Raw genomic sequence first — 23586 nt, 5'->3', positions numbered from 1 at the left:
TGAACATGAAAAAAATCACTAGTCCTACCTGCATTTCTAGGAACTAGATAACGTGGCCTACTGAAGGATAAAAATAAAAATCCCAGCAGTGCCAAGGTTCACTATGCACCTGAAATAAATAAACCTTTTTAGAATACAAATTTCTCACCTGTAAAATCCGGATCAATCATATCGATTGTCAATGTTATAAGGAATAACAGATTAGATACAATAGGCTGAGATAGACCTCAAAATACTGCACAGAAACACCTGGTGTCTGCTTCAGCACAAGGATACTAAACACCCCCGGAAAATGAACCCTCCACCCAAAAAGGACCTCCCTCCACCTCATTGATAATGCATAAAACATTAGGCCACCTCTATACTGTTTAATATATTAACATAAATAGAGCACGTGATCACTCAAGTGTCAAATCCTTAGGTGATTATGGATTTTGGCCTTGGTTACCTTTAAAGTTCTTGATCACTAACTTCTTAGCAGAGCCAGGCTTGCTGTTAGCAAAGCTAGAGACGGTGGTAGAAGATTTGGCTAGGCCGTTTGCGTGATGCACCGAAGCCACAGAAGAGATTAATATACTCTTATTTTTAAGTTGCTGCTGCTGAGATGTTGCAGCAGTTGGTGAAGATGAGGAGGAGGAGGAGGAGGATTCCTCAGCCATCTTCGCATCAAACCCTACAAACTCCAGGGCGTCTTCAAAACGCAGCTTCTTCTGTATCGGTACGTGGCTGGGAGCAGCCACTGAAACCCCCAGGCAGGAGAAGGACGAGGTTGAAGGGGATGCCGAATCCCTGGGTTGTAAAGGAGTGGAAGAGGAGGGAGAGGTGGAATCAAAGTCTTCTCTCTCGTTACTACTGTTACTGCCGCTACTGCTGCTGCTGCTGTTTAACTTTCTCTTCTTGGCAGAGGTGGGCGGAGTGGTGCTGGTATTACCATCAGTGGCAGATCTGACCTCCTGAGCAGCAGCAGCAGCAGCAGCTGAGGGATTGGGGGAAGAAAAACCTGTTGGAAACATGAAAATAGCGGGGTCAACAGGCAGACGAGCATCAAAAACCTACGTTTATATGCCTGAGTGCGTGTAGGAGAGAAGGTGGCAATGCTAGAGGGGGAAGGGAAGAAAGAGAGGAGAAACACAGAGGACGAGAAGGAAAGTGAAGGGGGGGCTCCACGGGGGGAATGGGAGGGTTTGGGAAGGAGGATAGGCTGACACCAGGAGTGAGCAGAACAAGGGGGGAGAGCGAATGAGGAGGCAGACAGGTAAACGGCCGTGCCGTCCCCCTCCCCTGCTTTTCGGTCTCTCTCCCCCCTTTCTGCAGGAGCGACTCAGTAAGTCTGTGAGGCTGCAGCTCCTCCTCCTTTTCTCCCTCTCTCTGGGAGGGGAGATGCCGTGGTTGGGGGGAGGGGGGAGGGGGAGAGAACCGGAGCTTGTTATTGTCAATAGCACAAGAAGCTAAAGATGGCGCCACTTCCGGTCACGCGGCGGCGAGGGAGGGGCGGTGTTAGTCCGCGAGAGTGGGGGGTGGAGAGCAGCACTGCAGGCGGCCGGGGGGCGGGGGAGCTGGCTTGCAGGGAGGCGGCGGGAAAGGGGCCGCTGAGGCGCCGGAGACGCTCGCGCTCGCTCTCCCTCCCCCTCCCTCTCCCGCTCCCCTTCCCAGGCAGCACTCTCCTCCCCCGGCCCACCGGTTACTTCCACCCCCTCCTAAATGGTCCCGCGGGAAGCTTCGCCCCGCAACGCCCTTACCGGAAGTGACTGAGCAGACACTTTTCATAGCGCCCAGATCCTGAAGCCCCCAGGTCCGCAGGACTTGAGTGGGGGTGGGGTGGGGGAGGGAGAAGGGGGGGCACAGAAGTGGAAAGGGAGGAGGGGGCGGGCCTTCGAGACACCTTCGGAGCTCCTGATTGGAGCTTCCCGAACGCGAGGCGGGCGGGGAGGGGTGGTGGCGGGAGAAGGAGCGGGAAGGAGCCTGAAGGGGAGGGAAGGTGGTGACGGTGAGGGGCGGGGTGAGCTAGCTGGGAAAAAAGAGGGAGGGAGTAAAAGTAAGGGAACGGAGAATGGAAACTTTGAAAGCGATAAAGGAATAAGGAGGGGTTGCAAGGCGAGAGGAGTAACCCGAAATGGAGGAAAACAGAATCATGCCATTATGCCTAATGCTAGGGAGGAATGTCATGATGTTAAGATAGGAAAGGAAAAGAAAAAGAGCTTATATAGAAAGAAAAATGAGTTTTTCATTCGGCTGAGTTATATAAATTGTTTCTCTTTTATGTCAAGGACACAGCTGACCCAATACTGAGTGTTTTGATACCCTTCTCAGTAATGTAGTTGCAAATCCTTTTACCTTCCTACCAGGAGCATTTTCTAAGATGGCTGGCTAGAGTTAAGGGTGCATTCTTTTTTAAAAATTAATTAATTAATTTTTTGGCTGCGTTGGGTTTTAATTGATGGTGGCTTCTCTTTTTGCGGAGCACGGGCTCTAGGCACGAGGGCTTCAGTAGTTGTGGCTCACGGGCTCCAGAGCACAGGCTCAGTAGTTGTGGTGCACGGGCTTAGTTGCTCCATGGCATGTGGGATCTTCCCAGACCAGGGCTCGAACCAATGTCCCCTACATAGGCAGGTGGATTCTTAACCACTGTCCCACCAGGGAAGCCCGAGTTAAAGGTGCATTCTAAGGCCAAGAAACAGGAAGGTAACTAACACTTCTCCCTAACACAATTCCCAGGACCAACCCCAACCCCCATCAGTCATTAACCCGGTAATTTACAAACTAAACAAAGCCACTTCTTTTACCATAACCACTATCCCACCAGGGAAGCCCGAGTTAAGGGTGCATTCTAAGGCCAAGAAACAGGAAGGTAACTAACACTTCTCCCTAACACAATTCCCAGGACCAACCCCAACCCCCATCAGTCATTAACCCAGTAATTTACAAACTAAACAAAGCCACTTCTTTTTACCAAATCCTGGTTCATACGTTTTGTTTCAAGACATTTTAGGAGAACAATATTGGCAAAAGTCAAATCTTTTCTACCAATATAGTACATGACTGCAAATTTTAAAATGAAGTAATCCTAAGAACAAACCTCTAAATTTGGTTAAATTAGCAACAATAAACCGTGTAAATCCCCTGTTAGGAGTTTTTATTTAACCTGAAGGTATTGGGGGGGAGGGGAGGTAGGAGAACACAATGTCAAATAAAACTAAATTTGCCAACCTGTTGATCTTTCTAACTGCAGAAACATTCAAGGAGCATGTACTGAAAGACTGTATGCCAGACACTATACCAGGTCCTGCCATCAAGAAGCCAGAGGGAGAAGAGTCTCAAAACTAATTTCTATAACAGTACTATAACTAACATACAAAGTGCTGCTGCAACAGGTGAAACAAGACATTTGAGAGAATTCTGGAATAGAAAGAGCTTCACAGAGGAATTGAGGTTTATGCTGGGTCTCAAAGAGGAAGTTTCCAAAAAGACAAGAGGAGAGAGGGTGAAAGGCATCCTGGGCAGTGGAAACGGGCAAAGCAGGGAGTTGTTAAAGGGCCTGCCTGTTATGGAAAAATGGAAAGTGCAGTGAGGCTGGAAAGTAGTATGTCTGGTTGAAAATAAGAAAAATGAGGCTCAAGGATGTCTGGAACGTGAAGCCAAAAATTTTGGAGTCTACCCTGTAGGCTAGAGTAGACAGTATGGAGACCAAACTGGGCTTTTAAAAGCAGGGTAGTGACAGGATTATGGATGGAGTAAAAGCAGTTTGTATAGTTTGAGATAGACAAATCAGAACCCTAAGAGTAAATCAGTTTTCTTAATTTTGTTTACACAGGTCCACTTTTCATTTTTTTGTCTTGAAAAGTCCTTGGTTAAAAAGCAAATCCTCCTAGAAAAGGCACCAACTTGGGCCACTATCAGCTTTGCGCTGTTTGATGACAACAGGCTGAAAGCAAGGCTCTAATGGAACTAAGGCCCCAGGGCCACAGAGAAGAGAGATAAGAGGCCTCAAAGGGGGAAGATGGACTCCTACCTGTTTTGAATGTACCGTGTTGTTGTTCCTGTCCAAAATGAGACTGTAAACTCTTAAGGCCAGGGAAGGTATCCGAAAATATTAAACCCTCTTTTATTGTGTCTCACATTTCACATGGTGCTGAACAACTGTGTAAATGCAGAATAAATACTTACTGAGTTGAGTATTTCATTGAATGAGAATAAAATAATGCCATGTCTTCATAAGGGAGGATTAACTGGCTAATTTTCAGGACAATGATAAACGTCGTTCTAATTCATGTACTTATATTCCTTAGAAGGGTGTATGGATGGGCCAGCTAATAATGGCCCAAAGTGGTACCCTTTCTAGGAGGATTTGTATTTTAACCAGGGACTTTTCAAGACCAAAAAAAAGAAAGAAAAAGTAGGCCTTGTTCTAATTCATGTAATTATATTCCTTAGAAGGGTGTATGGAAATGCTAGCTATTTTAAAAATTACAAAAATTAGTACCATACAAAGATGAACTTTTATACTAACATACAGGATAGCTGAATCCTGTTAATATTCAACTACATGGTAGTAATAATAGCTCCCAATCTGACACAGTTATCTAAGCCTTTTAGTCTTCCACATTACATGCTAGCTCTAAAAGCACAGGTACTTGACTCTTGAGCTCTAGCTCACTTTTTTTCCCCCCGCATGCGGGCCTCTCACTGTTGTGGCCTCTCCCGTTGCGGAGAACAGGCTTCGGACGCGCAGGCTCAGCGGCCATAGCCCACAGGCCCTGTCGCTCCGCAGCATGTGGGATCTTCCCGGACCGTGGCATGAACCCGTGTCCCCTGCATCGGCAGGCGGACTCTCAACCACTGAGCCACCAGGGAAGCCCTCTAGCTCACTTTGAATGACCCAGTAGTCTAACCTACTAGTTAAGTTTTCCATGAAATATCCTTAAGTGAGTTTTGTAGGAAAATATTTTTTTCTTTTTTTTTCTTAGTGATTAATAAAAATCTTCCTTTTGAGGACTTCCCTGGTGGTGCAGTGATTAAGAATCCACCTGCCGATGCAGGGGACACGGGTTCGAGCCCTGGTCCGGGAAGATGCCATATGCCACAGAGCAACTAAGCCAGTGCGCCACAACGACTGAAGCCCGCACATCCTAGATCCTGTGCTCCACAACAAGAGAAGCCACCACACTGAGAAGGCTGCACCGCAACGAAGAGTGACCCCTGCTCGCCGCAACTAGAGAAAGGCCGTGCGCAGCAACAAAGACCCAACACAGCCAAAAATAAAATAAATAAATACATTTCTATTAATTAATAATTATTTATTTTTAAAAAACTTCCTTTTGACATTTTACAGTCTTAATTTATTTTGTGCCAGGTCAATTCTCACATATTTAGCACATCTTAATATGGATATGTAATTTATATAATTTTTTTTTTTTTTTTTTTTTTTTTGCGGGCCTCTCACTGTTGTGGCCTCTCCCATTGCGGAGCACAGGCTCCGGACGCGCAGGCTCAGCGGCCATGGCTCACGGGCCCAGCCGCTCAGCGGCACGCGGGATCCTCCCGGACCGGGGCACGAATCCGCGTCCCCTGCATCGGCAGGCGGATTCTCAACCACTGCGCCACCAGGGAAGCCCCTATATAATTTTTTAAATGTAACATTTACATTTTGTGGCACAAACCAACTTAGGTATTACTATGTGATGTATGAAGACCAGGACTTTGTGTCTTTTTGGAACTTTGGACCAATTTAAAAGGAAGAAAAACCCACATTGCTTTGTAAAACATCTTTTACATCAAGAATTGACTAATTGGGGCTAGCTAAAACATAAGCTTATATTCTATATACCCAAATGTTTGCCAACCAACATTAAAGACATTCTCAGCATTAAAATACATTTTTCAAGGTTAACTCGATGAAACCACAATAATCAAGTCGTGCAATGTAGGACACCATACAATTATGGCCATTATCAGACTAAACCCGATTGGGTACTTAACATATTCCATATACAGAATCTTTCATCTGGTGAGTTCAACTCATATCTTAGAAACATTAATAAAACTTTACAGTGCTGCCAGATAAGGTACAATTATTATTGGCCTTCTTTTAATCAAGTAAATAAATAAATCTGTAGCTGTTTATAAAGGTAAGTATATGCATAAAGGAAGAGATACAAATAAAGACAGAGGACTATCTAATGTCCATTCCCCCATTTTTGTAGGCATCTCTCCAAAAAGGCAGAGTGTAACCAGTTTCCCTTTTTTGATCATGGAGATTCCCCCGGGTGCGTGGTTTGGGGTCTTCTCCAGACATCTCTGAGGAGGGGCTTGTCAGTGAACAGTCACTCCTTGAAGCCTTGTTATCCACGGGTGGGATTTTTCTTAAAAATAGGAGAAACTGCTTGCTCAGAAAGATGTACCTGCAGCAAGCATTGTTTAAGAATGTGTCCAGAAAAGACAACTGCTGGGTAAAAGCTGGTCCATGTTCTCTACCCACTTTTCGGAAGCACCATCTCTGAAGGAGGGAAATACGGAGGAGTCAAACCTAGCAGTGGTTACATAGTAAACATTATACCATAATAAGGGTTTTGTTATGCTATCAGTAGCAAGGGACTGCTAGGGGATGACCGAGGAGGCTAAAGCTTAAGCAATGATGATCCAGCTACACAATGTGACTTCACCCTTTGTCCATCCTGGAGTTGCTTTATAAAGCAAGGAACTTAAAAACAAATGCTGAGGGCTTCCCTGGTGGCGCAGTGGTTGAGAATCCCCCTGCCGATGCAGGGGACACGGGTTTGTGTCCCGGTCCCGGAAGATCTCACATGCCGCGGAGCGGCTGGGCCCGTGAGCCGTGGCCACTGAGCCTGCGCGTCCGGAGCCTGTGCTCCGCAACGGGAGAGGCCACAACAGTGAGAGGCCCGCGTACCGCAAAATAAAACAAACAAACAAAAAAATGCTGAACCTATGGCGTTCAGTAAAATGTAAATAAATAACACAGATCTCATGTTTTTAACAAAATCATTTCTCTTCTATGTAAAGTTATCTCATCAACTGAAGATTTACTGAGTTGGGTACATCAACCATTTAGAGTACTTATGTCCTTATCTCAGAGATTTTATCTACTGTCATAACCTGTGAACCATCTGGAAAGTAGATTTTTAAGGACCAACAGTTAGGGGCAGGCAGTTTCCCCTGGGGGTTTGGGAGTGGGGGACAGATCAGTCACAGATTACTTCTTCCTTTGGTGCTGCCAAGCACTTGCTTATTATGGAGTTGCTGGGCCTATTTTTAACCTTCTGTTCACTTTATCAATGACTCTCACAGCCCTTCCACCCCCACCCTGCTTTAAGGTTTGATCTTCCAATGGCTTCAGCTTTTCTTAAGAGCAGGGCCAATTTAGGTTTAAATCAGAGGTTCCCAAGTCTAACTGCACAACAGAATTGCCTGGGCAGTTTTTTAAAAAACACCTTTGCCCAGGTCTGCACCTAGTCCAACGGAATTAGAATCTCGGTGAGTAGGGCCTCAATTATCAGTTTTTTTAAGAAGATGTCTGGGTGATTCTACATAACTCCAGGGTTGAGGCTACAGCTGTAGGTGAAATAAGTACCACTGTGATCTGAATGAGGCTGATAAGCCTTTGTATTCCTTTTAATGCCTGAAATTTCACAATTAATTATTTATTCATTCCTTTTGATAAAAATAGCCGCCTTCTCTAAGAATCCTTTTTTCAAATGCAAATTAGCCAGGGAAACTTAGTTCCTGACCCTTTTAGGTGAATGCTTCTTGGGAACAAAGGATAATACAAAAGTCCTAAGTGCCTGGAGGTAAACAGAACTATGTGTAGGCACTGCAATGTGGGTAGGGGAGGAAAGTTACCATCAAGGGAGGAAAGATTTCTGAGAGTACATTTTGCTGACCTCACAGTATTGCCTGGGGGCAACCCTGCTTTGAGAGCACTGCATATTTAGCATCAAGTCAAATTTGACAGCTTATCTCAGCTGCCAAAATCATGTTAAAAGAAAATTTAAATTTTTAAAATAAGCAAAACAAAGAGCAGACATTGGGAATGTAGGTTTGGAGCTATCCATAAATGCCCAATTTTTGAATTATCACTCACCATATGGATGTTTCTATTGCCAAATGATCTGTTTTTCCTGATTCTATTAAATGTTCTTTATTCCCACAGATAGCATTATCTCTCTTGCCAATTCATTTGGTCATTCAACAAAAATGTATTGAGCAAACTACTCTGGTCAAGGCATGGTGCTAGATGTCATAAGGGAATACAGAACTAATACGAAATTCCATTTGCAGTTGATTTTATAGTTTTTCAAAGCACTTTCACACACAATCTTATTTTATCCTCATAACCACACTGTGAAATAGGTCAAGTGCCATCCCCATTTTACAGATGAGAAACATGCTCAGGGCAGGAGGTTAAAATGACTTGCCAAAGTCACAAAGCACAGACTTAAACCAAACCCAGCTTTTCTCTAACTCCAAATACAGTACTTCCCATAGTTAATAATTTAGTAAGGAGACATGCCATAAAAATGTTTCAAGTAATAGACAAGTTAGGAAAAAACGTTCAGAGCCCCACTCACCAGGAGGAAAAAATGAGGAATAATGAAACAACTCCTTTATGGAGATGAGCCAAAGCACAGTGCCCAAAAGGAGCCCAAGCTTGGATTTAGTTCAGGCCATCATCAAGCACACAGAACACAGCACCAAGCAATGCACCTTCAAAGAGAGAGTGGCAATTTGGTTATAGAAAATCAGTCCATTCCCTGGCTGGACCCTCAGCCAGTGGCTGGTCTTCACCAAAGGTTGAATCCAGCTCCTCCTAGCCAAATCCAGGCAAACACTGAACAAACCTTGCCCAAGGACCCATCATGATGCAGTCACTGAGTATACAAAGACAATCCTTGCCCTCAAACAGTTCTCAACTGGCCTAGTGGGGCGAGGCATACAACTACAGGACAGAGCAGATAAAGGCTGGTAATAGGAACACAGAGGAGAGACACCTGCACAGCCTAGGAAGTAGGGTGTGGTGGGGTGGAGAAAGGGTAGGGGTGGGGAGTTAAGAATAGCTTCCAGAGAAAGTGAATTTAAATCCCAGAGGGTAAGTGGGAATTAGCCAGGAAAGGGGAGTGGGAAGGAGCAGGGGGGGGCACAAAAAAGGAAAATGGGGAGCACAGTTAAATCCTGAAGGTGAGAGAGAATAAGGCATATTCAGGAAATTGCAAGGAGACTAGTTCTCGGGAGTAGTTTCAGTCTTAACCAGAAACCCTGGAGTGCTCAGGACAGAAATCAAGGCAGCATCCCAGTCTCAAATCTGGTACAGCAATTCCTAGGCCTCTTAGCACTGGGCCTTACTTCTATACCCTACTTGCTGTTGGAGCTGTGTCTACTGATAATAATTCTTGCTTTGAGCCACACTGGTTCAGGCATTGGACAAGTGGGCTCATCATTAGATACAGGAGCTTAGAATCACAAAGGGCAGGAGGAAGGGGTGATGAGGCATGGGAAATAAGATAATGAGAAAGAAATGAGATGATACAGATGCATGTATGACTGCAATATCGGACAGTGCTACAGGAATTCAGACGAACTAGAGCAGGGTTTGGGAAATGATGGCCAGTGGACCAAACTTAGCCAGCTGCCTATCTTTATAAAGAACGTTTTATTGGAACACTGCCATACTCATTCATCTACATATTTTCTGTGGCTGCTTTTGTGCTAAAACAACAGAGTTCAGTAGCTGCAGCAGACCATATGGCCGCAGAGCGTAAAATATTTCCTACCTAGCCGTTTACAGAAAAAACAATTGCTGACCCTTGCTCTTAAATATGCTAAGTGCTAAAAAAAGATACATGGAGAATGTTTAGTGGTGGCACAAAGGACGAAGTGATTCAAAACATGCTAAGGATTTTCTGTTCCTAGTCTACATCACCTTTGACATAGATTTATAAGAATGGCAAGAGAATATTCTTTGACAGAATGACTAAATGTATATTCACACAAGAAAATACTACACAGCATTGAAAAATAAATTGCAGTTACATGCATAAATCACAGAAATGTTACATGAGATAAGCAAATCACAGAACACATACATGCAATTTGGAAATTTTTTGGAAAGCTCAAAAATAGGAAAACTCATGGAATGTGATAAAACTTAAAATATGGAAGGGAAATAAGAAACACAAAATCCATGATAGGGGACTGCTTTAGGGGAAGCAAAGGGGGAGAATTTAGGTAGATTCAAAAGCATTGGTAGTGTTCTAGTTCTTAAGCTGATGATGGGTTCTTGGATTTTTGTTTTATTATTGTGCTCCATGAATTACATGTCACACATATTCTTATGTATATATTAAAATTATATAATAAAAATTTTTTAAAGTATAAAGACAGCAAGTGGTGATCAGTTGAATGCTAGAGCACAGCAGTTTGGAGAATGAATACCTGGAAGAGATGGCAAATGACAACTAGGACTGATTTTTGCAACATTTAAGCATTTCTCCTGGATTCCCTGAAATTACTCAGGAGCTGGAGGAATCACCCTCCAACCTGGTGGAAGAATAGACTTCCCATGGTCCACAAGATGGGGGCTTGGAATTGTTATTTGTATATTAATTATACAAATCTGAACTTAATTTGTAGTATCAGGATGGTGAGATCTGGAAATCTACAGGTTACCTGAAAAAGGGAACAATTGTGTACAAAGACATGGAAGTATGAGGAAAATCATCGCCCATTTAAGCAAATGCAAACATGACCATGCTGTGTGACTGACGTGCAATAGGCCTACAGGGCGGATGGCGGGAGACGAAGACAGGCAGGGTTCAGATCATGACGAACTTTGTACGTCATGCTCCAGAGTTTGGATTCGCTCCATTAGGTCATGGATACCCCACGGAAGGGCTTCAAGCAGTGAAGGGAGTAATACGATCAGCTGTACATTTAGAGATGTCCAGGTCTCAACAACCTTTGACTACAAAATGAGGTGACAGTTTCCCCCCAATTCCCAAAGGTGACCTCAGTTAACAGTTTGCTAATTAAAGATCTTTTTCTATATATTTAGCTATATACAGAGTTTTTGCTTTTTAAAAAAAATAGTTCACACTGTGTGAATTGTTCTGTGACTTTTATTTCGCTTAATATTATATCATGGACATCTTTCCATGTCAGTATTCATAGATTTACCTCACCATTTTTATGGGCAGCATAGTACATTTAGCCTTCTGTATCCACCAGTTCTGCATCAGTGGATCCAGAGGGTGGAATGTACTATACCATTTCAGGTAAAGGACTTGAACATCGGGGATTTTGTTATTCCTGCAGGGGGTGGGGGGGAGGTGAGGGCAAGGGGGAAGGGGGAGGTGGCAGGAGGGGGGAGGGAGAGGGAGGGGGAGGGGGCGAGGGGGTCCTGGAACCAATCCACCGTGGATACCAAGGGACAACTGTATATGGATGTACATATTCCTGTCATTTTAAAAAAATTCTATTTATCACACTTTCTTGTTGTTTCTTTTTCCCCTTTCCTTGCTTTTGCTGGACTGACTGAATTTCCTTTTATCCTTTTTTTTAAACTATTAGTGTCTGGGAAGTTCTATGAACTATTTATATTCTATTAATGGTTACCTTTCGGGTTTGTTTACATATACAAATGACACACAAACACATTTTTGTAAAAAAAAATACAAAAACAATATAGAAGAACATAGGATAAAAAGTGGAAGTGTCCCTTCACTGTTAAGTTTGCTGCACAGCCTTCCTCAGCATTTATGTACATATATATTTATATTTATACAAATAAGCTTTACTGTCTTTTTAAAAAATGGTATCATTACTGTATATATAGTTCTACAATTTAATTTTTAAAACTAATATAGATTGGAGATCTTTTCATGATAGTACATGGAGATCTATCTAATTCTTTTTCAAGACTGTGTACTATTTGGTAATAAAAACATACCACATTTTATGTAACCATTCCCCTATTTTGGGATGTCTGGTTACTTCCAATTTTTTGCTACTACAAACATGCAGCAATGAACATCCTGTAACATATATCTTTGTGCATGTGTAAAAGTATTTCTGAGAAACCATATGATCATCTCAATAGATGCAGAGAAAGCTTTTGACAAAATTCAACACCCATTTATGATAAAAACCCTCCATAAAGTAGGCATAGAGGGAACTTTCCTCAACATAATAAAGGCCATATATGCCAAACCTGTAGCCAACATCATCCTCAATGGTGAAAAACTGAAACCATTTCCACTAAGATCAGGAACCAGACAAGGTTGCCCACTCTCACCACTCTTATTCAACATAGTTTTGGAAGTTTTAGCCACAGCAATCAGATAAGAAAAAGAAATAAAAGGAATCCAAATCAGAAAAGAAGAAGTAAAGCTGTCACTGTTTGCAAATGTCATGATACTATACATAGAGAATCCTAAAGATGCTACCAGAAAACTACTAGAGCTAATCAATGAATTTGGTAAAGGAGCAGGATACAAAATTAATGCACAGAAATCTCTGGCATTCCTATCCACTAATGATGAAAAATCTGAAAGTGAAATTAAGAAAACACTCCCAATTACCATTGCAACAAAAAGAATAAAATACCTAGGAATAAACCTACCTAAGGAGACAAAAGACCTGTACGCAGAAAACTATAAGACACTGATGAAAGAAATTAAAGATGATACAAACAGATGGAGAGATATACCATGTTCTTGGATTGGAAGAATCAACATTGTGAAAATGACTCTACTACTCAAAGGAATCTGCAGATTCAATGCAATCCCTATCAAACTACCACTGGCATTTTTCACAAAACTAGAACAAAAAAATTCACAATTTGTATGGAAACACAAAAGAAAAGACCCCGAATAGCCAAAGCAAACTTGAAAAAGAAAAACGGAGGTGGAGGAATCAGGCTCCCTGACTTCAGGCTATTCTACAAAGCTACAGTCATCAAGACAGTATGGTACTGGCACAAAAATAGAAATATAGATCAATGGAACAGGATAGAAAGCCCAGACATAAACCCACACACATATGGTCACGTTATCTTTGATAAAGGAGGCAAGAATATACAATGGAGAAAAGACAGCCTCTTCAATAAGTGATGCTGGGAAAACTGGACAGCTACATGTAAAAGAATGAAATTAGAACACTCCCTAACACCATACACAAAAATAAACTCAAAATGGATTAAAAACCTAAATGTAAGGCCAGACCCTATCAAACTCTTAGAAGAAAACACAGGCAGAACACTCTATGACATAAATCACAGCAAGATCCTTTCTGACCCACCTCCTAGAGAAATGGAAATAAAAACAAAAATAAACAAATGGGACCTAATGAAACTTAAAAGCTTTTGCACAGCAAAGGAAACCATAAACAAGACGAAAAGACAACCCTCAGAATGGGAGAAAATATTTTCAAATGAAGCAACTGACAAAGAATTAATCTCCAAAATTTACAAGCACCTCATGCAGCTCAATATTAAAAAAACGAACAACCCAACCCCAAAATGGGCAGAAGACCTAAAGAGACCTTTCTCCAAAGAAGATATACAGATTGCCAACAAACACATGAAAGAATGCTCAACATCATTAATCATTAGAGAAATGCAAATCAAAACTACAATGAGATATCATCTCACACCAGTCAGAATGGCCATCATCAAAAAATCTACAAACAATAAATGCTGGAGAGGGTGTGGAGAAAAGGGAACCCTCTTGCACTGTTGGTGGGAATGTAAATTGATACAGCCACTATGGAGAACAGTATGGAAGTTCCTTAAAAAACTAAAAATAGAACTACCATACAACCCAGCAATCCCACTACTGGGCATATACCCTGAGAAAACCATAATTCAAAGAGTCATATACCAAAATGTTCATTGCAGCTCTCTTTACAATAGCCAGGACATGGAAGCAGCCTAAGTGTCCATCAACAGGTGAATGGATAAAGAAGATGTGGCACATATATACAATGGAATATTACTCAGCCATAAAAAGAAACGAGTGGCTTCCCTGGTGGCGCAGTGGTTGAGGGTTCGCCTGCCAATGTGGAGTACGTGGGTTTGTGCCCTGGTCCAGGAGGATCCCATGTGCCGTGGAGCAGCTGGGCCTGTGAGCCATGGCTGCTGAGCCTGCGTGTCCGGAGCCTGTGCTCCGCAGCGGGAGAGACCACAGCAGTGAGAGGCCCGCGTACCGCAAAAAAAAAAAAAAAGAAAAAAAAAGAAAAGAAATTGAGTTATTTGTAGTGAGGTGGATGGACCTAGAGTCTGTCATACAGAGTGAAGTAAGTCAGAAAGAGAAAAACAAATACCGTATGCTAACACATATATATGGAATCTAAAAAAAAAAAAATGGTCATGAAGAACCTAGGGGCAAGACGGGAATAAAGATGCAGACCTACTAGAGAATGGACTTGAGGATACGGGGAGTGGGAAGGGTAAGCTGGGACAAAGTGAGAGAGTGGCATGGACGTATATACACTACCAGATGTAAAATAGATAGCTAGTAGGAAGCAGCCGCATAGCACAGGGAGATCAGCTCGGTGCTTTGTGACCACCTAGAGGGGTGGGATAGGGAGGGTGGGAGGGAGCGAGTCGCAAGAGGGAAGAGATATAGGGATGGATATGTGTACATGTATAACTGATTCACTTTGTTATACAGCAGAAACTAACACACCATTGTAAAGCAATTATACTCTAATAAAGATGTTAAAGAAAAAACAAGGTATATTTAAATTTCGATAGACTGCCGTATTACCCTTAAGGAATGTTGCACATACACACCCACCTTCAGAATGACCACTGATTGCCCACACCATTAGCAACACTAAATATTATCAAACTTTAAAAAGTTTTTGTCAAAATACTGCATGAGTTCATTCTCACTATAAAACAACCACAACAAAGCAAAAGCAGAAGTGCCCACTTGACCACCATCCCCTGATCCCTCTCAGGAAACTGATTTCCACCTTGCTATTGAGGTTCGCAGGCAGTTCATGGAGGAGCTGAGGACCCTGAGCCTGTCCCTGAGCAGACAAGCAGCACAGTATGACGTCTACTCCATGGCAGTGGGGACCGTCCTGGTCCTGGAAGCATGGCTGCCTTTGCAGTGTTGCAGCTCAGCTGTTAAACTGAGCAGCTAGCTCAGCCAGCATTTGGTAGTTTAAAAGATGTAGAGTCTTAGTGTTTCTAAGAAAGAGAAAGGGGGATTGGCACCAGGCTCCCCACATGGCCTCCACTCAGCGGGCCAGGGTAGGAGAAGTGAGATGGCCGCCTTGAGGTAGCCTGCCCAGGGTGGCATGGGTGAGTGGTGGGGCACAGTTTTTCCGTGGCGTTTGGCTAGAGTACATCAGTTGTCTAAAATTTTCTGTCTTGCTAGGTTGGGCCTTTCCTCATCCTTTGTCTAGAGAGAGCAGAATTGGGGGGGCCCTTACTTGTCTTTGCTGGTTGACGTTTCACACATACCTTTTTCCAGTACTGTGAATGGGATACTTCTTTTTCCTGTTTCTATTTCTAGTATTGCTAGAATAAAAGAAAGCTGTTGGAATACAATAATAGAATGTTAATTGTAAAATCTACGCAGTGGGTATATTGGTGTTCATTGTGAAATTCTTTAAACTTTTCTGTATGTTAAAAAAATTTATATTAAATGTTGGAAAACAAAACAAAAGGGAACCACTTTATAATGCTTCAAAACATGGAAAAATGAAACCTATGGGATTCTGTACATTTATCTTACATCCAGCTTGTATTATTAGTTAGGACTCTTGTTTCCAAGTGACAGAAACCCAGCTTGAATAAGCTGAAGAGGAAAATGGAGTTTATTGGTTTATATAACTGGGAAGGACAGGGCAGATCCCAGACACACCTTGATCCAGAGACTCAAGTCTAGCCAATACCTAGTCACTCATTTCTTCATCTGTCTTCTCAGCCTCTCTCTTCTCTGTATTGCCTCATTCTCTAAGACTCTTCCACATGGTAGAGACACAGCTATCAACTACTCTGGGGTCTACTTATGGTTTAAGATCTGAAGAAAAGAGAAGGCTACTTCTTTACCTCTGATTTGGAATGTTCCAAGGAAGGTATTAGATCTCTGGTCTGGGTCATATACCTACCACTTGGCGCTGCCACAGTGTCCAGCAGGGTTTGATATTATGATTAGTCCATCCTGGGTTAGGTGCCCAGCTGTGTGTGCAAAGGGGGAATGGGGCAAAGTACTAACATTGCTCATCCCACCAGGCCTATATTGAAAGGACAGTGAAGGAGTAACAGATCTCCAAAGGAAGAGAAGTGCTATTACCAGGAGCAGGGAGGAAGGAATGCTGGGCAAACCAAAACAACAGATGTCCACTACATAGACTCCTCAGTTTTAATAGTTTTAAAATTGCATTTCTTGGATTCCCAATGCCTATAATCATATCATCTGCAAATAATTATACTTTTTTCTCTTTCCCCCTTTTTAGTTTTATACAGCTTATTTTATTTTCTTGGTTTATTACATTTTCAGAACCTTCAAAATGCTGTAGTGGGGCTTCCCTGGTGGTGCAGTGGTTAAGAATCCACCTGCCAATGCAGGGGACACAGGTTCGAGCTGCGGCCTGGGAAGATCCCACATGCTGTGTAACAACTAAGCCCCTGCACCACAACTACTGAGCCTGTGGTCTAGAGCCTGTGAGCCACAACTACTGAGCCCACGTGCCACAACTACTGAAACCCGCGTGCCTAGAGCCTGTGCTCTGCAATAAGAGAAGCCATGACAATGAGAAGCCCGTGCACCGCAACGAAGAGTAGACCCCACTCACCTCAACTAGAGAAAGCCTGCGCACAGCAATGAAGACCCAACACAGCCAAAAATAAAAACAAAATAAATAAATTAATTAAAAACAAAAACAAAAACAAAAAACGCTGTAGTGGACATCCATGCCTTATTCCTGCAGGGTTGCCACGATAATTACTTCTGGTAGATAAGCAGATGGCCCAGGTCGGGTGAGTGGGGTAGGTTGTGGGAGGAGGCACTGTAGCCTGGTCAGTACAGGCCTTGTCCCTAGTTCCTGAGGACAGCTCTTAGAGTGGCCCAGTGGTGGTTGATGGTCTCTGAGAGTTGTTGCTGGCATTCGCATTAAAGACCTTGCTCTTGGTGCTGAGGGTGGCTCTGTCTCCAGTGAGGAAGGCCTAGTCTCTAAAACCGGAGCTCCCCGATTGTTGGAGGCAGGATCTCTGAGCTGCAATTCAATGTTGGCTCTGCAAGAGCTCAGGGAGTTCAGAGGGCTGTCTCTTGGGACAGTGGGTAGTGGGGAGCAAAGGTTGCTGCCATAGGAGGCCCACTTGAGCAAAGTCTCTGAGCTTGAACCTGACCTCTCATCCCTGTGCATGGAATTGGGAGAAGCCCCAGATGGCAGAGGCCTTGTCTCTGGGCATTGTATGTAGCATTGGCAGAGACTACTATTTGCCTATATATGGTTCTGCAGGATATGCCCTGCACAAAGGTGTACCACTGAGGGGGTATGTGTGTTGGGGGTGGGAGAGGATGAAATCTAGCCCATACTCTGCTAGTCCACAAGCCTTGGGCCCTAATGCGGGGATGCCACTGTCAGCACAGAAAGGCAAGCATTTTTCTAATTGGCCTACCCAAAGGAGTGCCTTTTCCTAATCAACTCACCTAAAGGGGGCACTTTTTTTGTGTACAATTTTTCTGCTCTGAGGATCATGCCTGCTAGTTGTCACCTTGGCTCTCTCAGAAGCACTGATATGTAGACACTAGATTTCTCAATCCTAATGGACCTTTATTAGCAGTCCTGACTAATCAGAAGCCAGCACTGGAAGATGCCCTTTCCCCTGGCCTCTCAGAGTGAGTGCTGGCCACTATCCTTGCCTCAGTCAAATTGACATAAGAAAATGACTTTGGTCAGATTAGATCAAGATGGCAGCCTAAGTGCTTGTAACTTTGTCCCCATCCTCCCCTCCCCAAATCTCTTAAAACATCAGAATAGCAAAAGGACCAAGAGTGGTATAATTAAAGGAAAGTGTACCATCAGCAGTTCAGAAATTGTGAAGAATCTGTTGAGGATAGAAATCAGATATGATCATATTGATAAGAGAGGAGGAGGAGCCCAGTCCAAAACCTGCAAGAGAAAATTACTGGATTAAATATAGAGTAAATAAAATCTCAGAATGAATAAACGCAAAGAGCAGGGGCGGCTCTCTGGTCAATTAAAGAATTGTATTCAGAAAAGAAGGATCAGTTGGGCCCCTCTGTGATCAGTCCTACCCCTCCTTCCCCCAACCCATTCCAAGGTTAAAGGCTACAATTTCACACTAAAGAAAGTGAGCTATTTGCTTCCAAAAGTTTGCTAGTGTGAGTGTAGGATCCTAGAAAAAAACAGAGCAGACCGTGGTGTAATCTGGACTTCCACAAAATATATGGAAAAACAAAAAAAAGAGAAGCAAATTTGCACAGGAGAGAAATACATAAAGTTCTCCACTGTCAGAGTAAAATTGTTTTGGCAATTTGCGGGGAGTAGGGAGAATGGCCTTTCTGTCTCATTCATAGTTACTTACCTTAAAGGGAAGCCTGACAGGTCAGCACACACACAACCCACTGACACAAAGTCCTTCTGCTCAGGCGACAGGGCAGTCAGACACACATAACTGCAGAGGGAACCCAGGCAAGCTATCTTTGCTAATCAATGTGTCCCTTATTCACTAATATGCGTAGACAACAAAGGATTACCAGAAATAGTTAGAGAAAACCTGCAACATAAAAGAGAAGAACCAAGGGTTGCAATTCAACCAACCACAGATAGAAGATATTCTAAAAAGTTCCAAAAAGCAAAAGTGAATTTGCAGAGATGGCAACTATATACATAGCATTTACATTGTATTTACAACTATTTACAAAGCATTGACATGTATTAGGTATTATCAGTAATCTAGAGATGATTTAAAATATATGGGAGTTTTTATAATAACTATAAATGGAGTATAACCTTTAAAAATGTGAATCATTATATTGTACAACAGTAACTTATATAATATTGTACAACCACCATACTTCAATTTGAGAAAAAGTATAGAGGAGTTCATTTATTTTGTTTTGCTTTTTGTTTATTTGTTTTTTATATTCCACATATGATTAAAATCATACAGTATTTGTCTTTCTCGGTCTGACTTATTTCACTTAGCATAATACCCTCAGGGTCCATCCACATTATTGCAAATGGCAAGATTTCATCTTTTTATGGCTGAATAGTACTCCATTGTAACAAAATAAATGAACATACCAAACCAAACAAAAACAAAGACACAGATACAGAGAATAGAGTAGTGGTTACCAGAGGAATGTGGGGAAGATGAAATAGGTGAAGAGGATCAACTGGAAGGTTGTGGATGGAAACTGAATTTTTGATGGTGAGCATGTTGTAGGGTATACAGAAATATAATGTTACACACATGAAACTTATATAATATAAATCAATATTACCTCAATAAAAATAAATAAATACACCTAAAAATAAAAATATAATAATAAAGTATATGGGAGGATGTACATAGGTTATTTGCAAGTCTATGCCATTTTATATGAGACTTGAGCATCTGAGGATTTTGGCATCCATGGGGGATCCTGGAACCAATCCTCAGTGAAGTCCGAGGCACTACTGTAAATAGAACAATTGTCCCTGAGTAGGGAAAGGGAAGGAGTGAAGTAATACAAGGAACAAAACTCCAATTTTCAGATTCTAATTTTCTGACATATTCAGAACACATTGTAGGCGTATTCAGAACCTTTGTGAATTACTCAAGTAGGTATTACAGCAAAATGAAAGAAATGAATCCAAAAAAGAGGACGATGTGGAATATAAGAAATAGTGGTGGGCCTCCCTGGTGGTGCAGTGGTTGAGAGTCCGCCTGCTGATGCAGGGGACACGGGTTCGTGCCCCGGTCCGGGAGGATCCCACATGCCGCGGAGCGGCTGGGCCCGTGAGCCGTGGCCGCTGAGCCTGCGCGTCGGGAGCCTGTGCTCCGCAGCGGGAGGGGCCACAACAGTGAGAGGCCCGCGTACCGCAAAAAAAAAAAAAAAAAAGAAAGAAATAGTGGTAAGCAAAGAAACAGTAAAACTTTGAGTTGTCCAAATGCTAGCAAAAAAACAAACAAAAAAACCCCACTATTTGAATCAGACAAAAATAGAATTCAGAGCCAAAAATGTTAAAAGAGACAAAAGGGTATTTAATATTGTTAAAAGGTACACTCCACTAAGAACGTGTGACAATCATGTACCTTTATGCACCTAACAACATGAATTAGTGACAAAGACTGTTAGGATACTAACAGAATACAAATTTACAAATAACCAATCATAGGTGGAGGATCCCCTTTCTTGCTCTCCCTTTCCTCCTTTCCCTCTTCCCTCCTTATTCCTTTCCTGCTTTCTCCCCTACTTTTCCCCCCAAATATATATTTAGCACCTAATATGTGCCAGGCATTGTGTTAGGTACTGTGGGCATAGTAGCAAGCAAAACAGCCTTGGTGCCTGCCACATGAAGCTTTCAGTCTAGTCAGGGAGATAGACATTATTCAAATATTCATTCAAATACATGTAAAATTACAACCGTGATGAGTGCTCTGTAGGAGAGGTACACAGAGGTGTGAGAGGTCAGGGAAGGTTCCCTGAGCAAGTGAAACCTCCCCAGGGATTTGAAGTTAACTGAGTGAAGAGGGAGAAAAAGTATTTCAAGCAGAGGGAAAAGTCTGTGCAAAGGCCCTGTGACAGGAGGAAGCCCAGTGCATATAAGGGACAAAAGAGCTGGTTCGTCTGTAGACAATCAGCAAGTGGGGAATTTTATAAGATGAGACTAAAGGAGTAAATATTCAGGGTCTCAGAGGCTATGTCAATTGTGTCCTTATTCTAAGCACAATAAGAATCATTGAAAAGATTAAAAGTGAAAAAGACAATTCTGACTGTAAAAGGTATTGACTGGATAAAAGTCAAAGCAGGGAGCTCAATTACAAGGCTCTAACTGGGAATTCTCTGGCAGTCCAGTGGTTAGAACTCTGGGCTCTCAATGCCAAGGGCCGGGGTTCAATCCCTCGTCGGGGAAATAAGATCCCACAAGCCACATGGCGTGGCAAGAAGGCTCTAACTAGATGCTGGAAGATATCTTAGAGGTGGTGCAAGTGGTCAACATTGAGAGAGAAGAAGAGAGTTTTAAAAGATTTAACAGGCAAAATTGATAGGGCTTCAGAGTGGGTTGCACATGAAGATGAGAGAGAGGACATAGCAAAGATGACTCCTGGTTTCTGGCTTTGCAAAAGGCAAGTGATGGACGATGGTGCCATTCTTGGAGATAGGGAACACTGCAAGAAGACCAGGTTATTGGTTTTGGTTTATCGGGGGAGGTGGAAGAAAAGACTTTGGTTTTGAATATGTTGAATTGCAGGTGTTTTGAGACATGTAAGAGGAGATGTGTAGTGGGCGTAAAAATGTTTGGAGTTCAGAGAAAAACTGGGGACATCAGTTTGTGAGATATATGAACAGGGGGTAATTGAAGCCCCAGATATGGATGTGATTACTTAAAGAGAGATTGTAAAGTGAGAAGAGGGGCTGTAACTGAGTTAAATGTTAAGATTAAGTGGTTGAGTAAAGGAGGGTAAGGAGGTAGAGGAGCATAGAGAGGTATGAGGAAAGCCAGGAGAGTGATGTGTCAGGTAAACCAAGGGAAAAGAGTATTTCAAAAAGAGGCAATGGTTCCCTGAAAGAAGTGCTACTGACAGGTCAAATAAATGAGGATGAAAACATGTCTATTACATTTAGCAACACGAAGGTCATTTTTGACCATTCTAATTATTCTTTTCTTTAAAGTTAATTAATTTTGGCTGCCTTGGGTCTTTGGGCTTCCTCTAGTTGTGTCGAGCGGGGACTACTCTTCGTTGCGGTGCACGGGCTTCTTGTTGTGGTGGCTCCTCTTGTTGAGGAGCACAGGCTCTAGGCGTGTGGGCTTCAGTAGTTGTGGCACGTGGACTCGCGGGCTCTAGAGTGCAGGTTCAGTAGTTGTGGCGCACGGGCTTAGTTGCTCTGTGGCATGTGGGATCTTCCCGGACCAGAGCTCGAACCCACGTCCCCTGCATTGGTAGGCAGATTCTTAACTACTGCGCCACCAGGGAAGCCCCCATTCTAGTTATTCTTTTCTAGTTATTCTTAACACACAATCCCAAAATTTAGTGGCTTAAAACAAAAATGTAATAATAATTGTTATTATCTCTCATGACTATTTGGGTCAAGAATTTAGACAAGGCACATCAAGCTCATTTTGGCTTCTTGATGTCTGGGGCCTCAGCTGGGATGACTTGAATGGCTGAGAACTAGAATATTTGGGGGCTGGCTGGACATCTTTTTCTCCAGACAGCCTCTCTGCATGGCTAGCTTGGGTCTTCTCACAGAAGGACAGACTCAGGGTGGGCAGACACATTACATAGTGCTTCAAGAGCCCAAGAGTAAGTGTTCCAAGAGGCCTAGGTGGAAGCTGCAAGGCTTCTTATGTCCTAGCCTTATACATTGCAGAATATCACTTCTGCTGCATTCTTTCGGTTAAGGAAGTCACTAAGACAAGCCCAGATTCAAGGAGAGAAGAATTAGACTCCAGAGAGAGAGAGGTGCTGAAGAATCAAGAGAGAAACGGGATAATTGATAAGGCAAGGTTTCTGAGAAAATGGAAAAGAATGGAATTCCAAGGGCAGGTGGAGAAATGGGTCTCAGAAGGAGGGGTAGTTCTTCTATTGTTAGAAGAATGAGAAAAGTTAAATGGAACGGGATGAATGTAGACAGTTGTAAGTTGTATGTTTGGTACCAGGCAGATGAAGGCAATCCCATCTTCCTTTCTATTTTATGTATTAAAGTAGGATGTGATGGTTAGGGGAGGGGTGGCAAAAATTTGAGAAAAATGGAGAAGGTTTGAAATAGTTCAGAATAACTTAATAAGAGATAAGATTGGGGTTGCCGGCCAGACTTTCAGGCATATTTGAAGTAAAATATTTCTCTAAGAAATCATCAGATCATGTGAATAAGTAAGGATATACAGAAGTTCATAACACTACTCAACAAGGTTGAATATATATATATATATATATAATATATATGAGATTACCCTGTCCAAACATAGAATGTTTTCTTTGCAAATACCCATAGAACATTTTCCAAAATGACTCATTTATTAGTCTGCAAAAATGCAGAAATAATAGGAGTAACAGTCTCTGATCACAGTGCAATAACATTACAAATTAGCAACAGAAAGAGCCCCCAAAATCAACACACTTAGAATTTTTTTCTGGTTAAAATCCCTTAGATAACAGCTTTCTTGAGATAGAATTTATATGCCATAAAATTCACCCCTTTAAAGCATACAATTCAATGATTTTAGTATATTCACAGTTGTGCAACCATTGCCACATTCTAATTTTAGAACATTGTCATCACCCCATAAAGAAATCCTGTCCCTTTCCTCAGCTGCCACTTAGGTGGCTAAGGCCGCGTTGGGGTGAGGCCCTCACATCATCGGGCGACTAGAACCACGCCAGGC

At 42.5% G+C, this 23586-nt stretch overlaps 1 protein-coding gene across 2 annotated transcripts in view; it reads right to left on the bottom strand.

The window, feature by feature from the left end:
* Positions 1–1925, bottom strand: part of CUL4B (cullin 4B) — a 32898-nt gene extending 30973 nt beyond the window's left edge. Inside the window, exons 1-2 of one of the 2 annotated variants that reach the window (XM_059050060.2) lie at positions 1740–1925; positions 449–1000 (exon numbers count right to left, since the gene is read on the bottom strand). In XM_059050060.2, the coding sequence (XP_058906043.1) occupies positions 449–1000; positions 1740–1767 (580 nt within the window). In that variant the 5' untranslated portion in view covers positions 1768–1925. The remainder of the gene's footprint in view (positions 1–448; positions 1001–1739) is intronic. The other variant, XM_059050061.2, reaches the window with a different exon arrangement.
* Positions 1926–23586: the final 21661 nt, after the last annotated feature.

Source organism: Kogia breviceps, chromosome X (assembly GCF_026419965.1).
Source record: "Kogia breviceps isolate mKogBre1 chromosome X, mKogBre1 haplotype 1, whole genome shotgun sequence".
In the NCBI taxonomy this organism is placed as follows: domain Eukaryota; kingdom Metazoa; phylum Chordata; class Mammalia; order Artiodactyla; family Physeteridae; genus Kogia; species Kogia breviceps.
The sequence above is the reverse complement of the archived record's forward strand: the minus strand, read 5'-3'. Positions and strand labels throughout refer to the sequence as shown.